Genomic DNA, 6,000 nt, shown 5'->3' with positions numbered 1-6,000 from the left:
TTTTCATCAAAGAAAAAAGATTTTTTTATTAAAGAAAACAGAAAATTTTATGAAAGATGTTATTGCTGTAATTGTAACCCAAATTATGCCTAAACTTTACAACTTCCTATCTTAAGAGTTGCCAGCAGTCATCAGCTTCATAAGGGAAACACTTCTTGTGCACATACTTTTTTTTAATAGATTAAGATTTTACAGATGTAACTCCGTTGTTTTACGATGAATCAGCATTAAAAATTAAAATCAAACTTGCACTGCTTCCTAAAAGTGGTCTTGCAACCCGCACATTTAAAGATAGGTTAATCAGACCTACCAGGAGAAGTGACCAGTAACACAATATCCTTTGCTAATTAAGCTAAGCATCCATAATTGAACCATTCTCAAAACTGTGACTGGAACATACTAACACTTGTACAGAGTTTCTTAATACAGTACAGTATTAGCTTTACCTTATAAAACTTAGGACATTAGCATATGATCAACCCATCTATCATTGCCAGTGAATGAGTGAAGATAGCAATTTGCTAACAGATAAATGATCTCCACTTTGGTATAATTATAACACATATGATCCCTAATTCACACTTCAACATCCCATACTATATCATCTCGTCCTGGTAATATATGGTGCTTTACAATATTACGGAGATTCCTTGAAGACTGCTGCTCAAATTCAAAAGCTTTCTTTAAGGATTGATAATCACGCAGGAGTGTGGCAACTTGGTCCTTCAGGGCATACACAGTGTCCACCAGACTCCTATAAAGAACAAAACATTTACAGTAAATGGAAATAGTCATACCTTTCAGACTTTCTCTAACAAGGACCAAACTGGTATGTGTGCCACACCCTTATAGAGTATGTGTCCTTGCCACATCAGAAAGTCAAGTCACATGGGACAGTAGGCCTTTAGTCAATCCAATAGAATGCCAGACTTTAATTTATACTAAATATTTGAAGTGAATGAGGGGATCTGATAGTCACTAGTTAGACCAAAACTATGATAGAGAACATGAGGGAGGTGACAGTCACTAAAAACTTGGTAAAGAACAAGGGGATCCAGTAGAGTTACCAATAAAGTTAATTTTACTTGAGTAAGAAGGGTTCAAATGAAGAATTATCAAAGAGGCAAAAGGAAATTTTTTGTTGGTATATATATATATATATATATATATATATATATATATATATATATATATATATATATATATATATAATATATCTCTCCATTAGCTGGAATCCTGGATCCCCTGAACTCTCCAAAAGCCAGAATTGAAATTGGGCTTGAAAATTTCTGGGGAAAACTTTCTCTATTTTGGGTCTGTCAATGAGTTTTCATGGGGAACCAGTGTTTCTTATTGGGGGGGGGGGGCACCCTCTTCACCACAATTCTCAGTAGGCAATGTTTCCAGGCTTACCAGGCACAAGTTGCGTGAGTTATGAGCAGATATTACTCGTTTGGTTGTGGATGGATCATGCCCAGCCGAGTACTATTGTCAATGACAGTTTTAAATGAGGCACACAATCACATTGGAATAACAAACCCATTGCTGTGAAGAGAGTGTCAAAAGAGGTTGAGTGCTGAGAGCAAGAGGCAGTGTGCCCTTTCTTTGAACCCACCCAGCTTAATAACTATTAGAGCAGTTGGTTTATCTAATGTTAATAATACAGGAGGAAAACCTGTGGTGATTGGTAGTAAAGACCATATTGAATAACTTTCATCCATACTTGAGCTTATAAAAATACTAAAATGTGTGTGGGGAAGAAGCAAGCCTAATGCTTCCACTAATTACAATCAAGGATTAAATTATTAGTACAGTACAGTCATCCCTTGGTTATAGCGCACTTGGTTATCGCGATTTTCGTTATCACGCCTCCATCAAAATCTGCACACCTGCTGTTATAGCGCATTTTTCAAGCCGAGAATTTCGTTATCACGCAGTTGCTTCCAGGTGTTTTTACCCATTTGCTTCACCTACATGTAATGAAGATAAAATCTTTCACCTACAAATTGACAATAACACATATGCTGTAATCAGACATATCTAAGTTGCCTCAAAAATTGCAACCCCAGTTGCAATTTCAAATTCTGTATCTTTACTAAGGAATAACAAAGTCTCGGGTGCACTCTAAGATTGAGAGAAAACGGAGGACTCAGGAGTCCTGAAGCAATGAGAAAACGGACTCCTCAGACGGGGGACTCAAATAAAGAAAGCATAGCTACATGTTTTGTGGACTACAGTATTGAGCGTACCCTTTTCATCACTTTGTAATAAACCAAGCCATGCTTTTGTGTTTTTCTGATACTTACCATAACATTATCTATACAGTATATTTAGTGGGTCTAAATCAGTGGTGTCAAACTCAATACCTTTTGAGGGCCAATTCTTATGTTAGTTACCCTCTTCAGGGCCAACACAAGTGCTATATCACATATTTGCAGGATTGAAGTTTACAGTTTCACACATTGCCTTACCTGGCTTACCAGGAATACTTCATTTGGGTTTGTCTGATCTTAGGTATGTAAAATTAATTTTACTAAATAAACAGGATTATATCTATTTCTTTCATAATTTCACGGGATGATAAATTTTACCGTCATCCCGCGGGGTACACCTGACCATCCCAAGGGCCACATTTGGCCCGCGGGCCATGAGTTTGACACCCCTGGTCTAAATGGTTGTAAAATGGGAAAATTGGGGTTGGGTCTTGGGTGCCTGGAACCAATTCGAATAAATCCCATAGGTTCTGTACTTTCGTTATCGCGTATTTCGTTATCACGCACTCGGCGCGGTCCCAATTAGGAGTGATAACCAAGAGATGACTGTAGTAGTACTTTGCCACTGGTTGAATGTTAGTAGTCGAGGCAATTATCTGTACCAGGGTTTTTTATAAAATTCTGATTTAATTATGATTATTTTCAAAACTAAAATAATGCTAGACATTACTAACACAGCCTGCAGTTACAATTCACTGATGTCACCAAAGTAACAAGAAAGAAAATACTGTACAATACTCACTTCTCTTCCATCACCACCTGGTTGCCATGGGTCTCTTCAACAATGATTTTCTCCTCCTCAGCAATCAAAACTTGAGGACTATCCAGTAAGGCTGAAAGATATACAGTGTATTAAATTTTTCATAAAGAAAGTTAAAGATCATTTAACATTAATATAAATATAAAACCAAATAATATGCCACTAAATTTAAAAAAAAATTTACTCGGTAGTTACTAACATAAAGAGTATAGTCACTAAAATCTACATACTGATATTCTTTAGTTACATAATAAAAAGTTGAATTAATATATAAATATGTCATGTTGCATCCTGATGTAAAGTTAGTATGAGTCAACATTAAGTCAGATAAAAGAAACAGGAAGGTTCAACATTTTGAAAATAAATTTATACAAGGTGTCCATTCATTCAATAAGTGTAAGTTAAGTCTATATTAAATATCCATCTTTATTTACCTTTCACAACAGTCTGCTCTTGCCCAACAGAGCAATTTTGGATGATAAAAAGCACATTACTGTCAGTACACATGCAGAAAATAAAAACTTAAATCAGATAACTGAAGCTCAGTAATAATTGCTTCAGAAAAAATCAAACCAACCCCGTAATACATGGGATCTGAGAGTAACTCTATCACAGCACAAGCCTTTGTTTTACTCATGCAACAATATTTAAATAAAAAACAAAACTGAGCGGGTCAACCGGTAATTCAAAAGGTCAGTCTTACGGAATAATGGTACTGTAGTAGCAGACATGTCAACTCAGCTGTCATACTTTCCTCCATTCACTGTGGATGTTTGTTTATAAATAGTGCAACACTTCCATCACTTAATGGTACATACTCTCATTGTCTCTGGGTTAAATCATTATTTTGTTTAATATATTCATCATACTCTGTATATGAAGTGGTAATGGTTACTTAACCTTTATTAAAGAAAAAGAAAGTTGAAGTATAACCATCACAAAAAAATCATGTTAGTCTTTGATAAATAATTCACGTTCACACTCCTTTGTGTTGTGGAATACTGTGACCAGAAATATGTGCACTGCACTGTACTTATTGTACTGTACATTCCTCTCAGCTAACAGCCAACACACTCCACTACCATCAGTCCACTTACATGCCTGTCATTGTTACCTGTTATTATAATCCAAAAGAGATAACTGTCCCATTGTGCTCATAAACTGAATCCAGATTCAGATTAATTACAAAGATTCTTCTCTGGGTACCGCATCCAGATTCAGGCATTGTAGGCTTGGTTGAAAAAAGAATTTTCCAATTCGTAATTTTGCAAATTTTCATGTTTTCATTAAATTAGAATTTTCGGGATTCAGTGCATGCATAATTAAAAAATTATAGTATAACTAACTTCCATTTATTATTGACTGGATGTAATACAACAGATTGTGACTATCCTCCTCCTTTTAGCATCATTTGTAAATCTATGAATATCAAACTGGATGTAGAATTTAGTTTATCCCTCTTCTTAAGCATGACTCAGCCTTCCCTGCTACTATGCTTATTAATTCTATGTCTGTAATGGTAACATCCACCAAACTTTACCAATATAATTTTTATACCTGTATTTAGGCCCTTCTCACCCAAGAGTGGAATCTTGCATACTCTATCAAGCTACTCTTGAACCTAGGTCACTTTTTAACAAAAATGGTGTCCTCTTCACTGCATCACCATAGCTCCAACACACTTATTAGGGATAATGCTGTCTACTTACTCCACCACCATGACCATTAAGTGAATTTATAATTCTCACCCAGGTGGTTGTTGCCCTACTTGCTCAGCAGCACAGAACTCATTGCAACACTTGAGTGCATTTCCCATACAATCAGTCAACACTAGCATCCTCTCTTCTTCATCACTCGCTATTCTTTGAGTCCTTTATTTATCACTAACATAAAAATCAAAGTCAACACATTTAATAAAATCATTATACAATATCACATTCACAGCAACTCATTTCTATATAATATAGAAAAACAGAAAAATTGGGAAAAAGATTAATGAAAAATAGCTATTGCTCACAAACAACTTGCCAATGCATTACTAAAGCACACAACCTGTTAGGATGCCAAACATATGAAAACCATATTCATCAAAAGTGAAAAGATGAAGACCTTTGAATCTAGTAATGACATCTAGGTATTCAAGAAACTTGGGCCACGTTGCAAAAATCTTAAAATTTAGCTTTTAAAACTTTGGCATAATACCCAAAAATAAGCAAAATTTCTTTTCAAAGCAAACAGCTTTCAATTTTTGTGAACATGGCTTCAGTAGAAAACACATGTATATGTATCTCACCTTTTTATCCCTATGGCATACTGTCAAGAAATTTCAGACATCTGCATAACACTTTAAATGTAGTTGAATCATAACTGATAAGGAAAGACTGAAGATACAACATAGACTTTAATTCCATAACTTCTATATAAAGCTAAAAGTTGTAACAAGAGCTTCTAAAAGAGACGAGTTACATGAGCTTCACATTACCATTTGAGGATCCTCTAAAGAAAACCAACTATGGATCGTCTGGTATGGTGTGGGAGTCATATGTCCCAGGTTTAAACTCTATTCTAATCTTAAAAGGCCCAAAAATCACGGGTTTTTCTGCATTATTATCACCAAAGAGAAATATGCTGGAAAATAGCTTAAATATTGAGAAGTGAATAATCTGTTCATAAAACAGAGGACAGGAAAACAAGGAAGTATCCTAATATAAATAGGAAGTCTGTCCAAACTTAGAACTCTTCCCCTGAGAACATTGAGAGTTTCTGGCATAGGAATTAAAAAATATAGCAAGTTATTACCTATGGAATACAATACAGTAATATATAATTGTTTTGAACAAACTGAAACTGGAAGATAAGTATTATTACCTTTTATTAGGAGGAAAAAGAAATACTGGTTCATGTTTGGTAAACCACTACAGTACAGCCCAGCTCTGCAGTGTAATTTGAACTAATACAAGTTCCAGG

At 35.1% G+C, this 6,000-nt stretch overlaps 1 protein-coding gene across 7 annotated transcripts in view; it reads right to left on the bottom strand.

Moving 5' to 3' along the window:
* Nucleotides 1-6,000, bottom strand: part of LOC121871398 (rho guanine nucleotide exchange factor 7-like) — a 60,143-nt gene continuing 54,143 nt past the window's right edge. For all 7 annotated transcript variants that reach the window (XM_042373635.1, XM_042373632.1, XM_042373631.1 and 4 more), the window contains 2 exons: nt 3,016-3,106; nt 1-754 (listed from right to left, as the gene is read on the bottom strand). In XM_042373635.1, the coding sequence (XP_042229569.1) occupies nt 577-754; nt 3,016-3,106 (269 nt within the window). In that variant the 3' untranslated portion in view covers nt 1-576. The remainder of the gene's footprint in view (nt 755-3,015; nt 3,107-6,000) is intronic.

The sequence above is a fragment of the Homarus americanus genome, unplaced genomic scaffold (genome assembly GCF_018991925.1).
Source record: "Homarus americanus isolate GMGI-L3 unplaced genomic scaffold, GMGI_Hamer_2.0 scaffold45698, whole genome shotgun sequence".
In the NCBI taxonomy this organism is placed as follows: Eukaryota; Metazoa; Arthropoda; class Malacostraca; order Decapoda; family Nephropidae; genus Homarus; species Homarus americanus.
The sequence above is the reverse complement of the archived record's forward strand: the minus strand, read 5'-3'. Positions and strand labels throughout refer to the sequence as shown.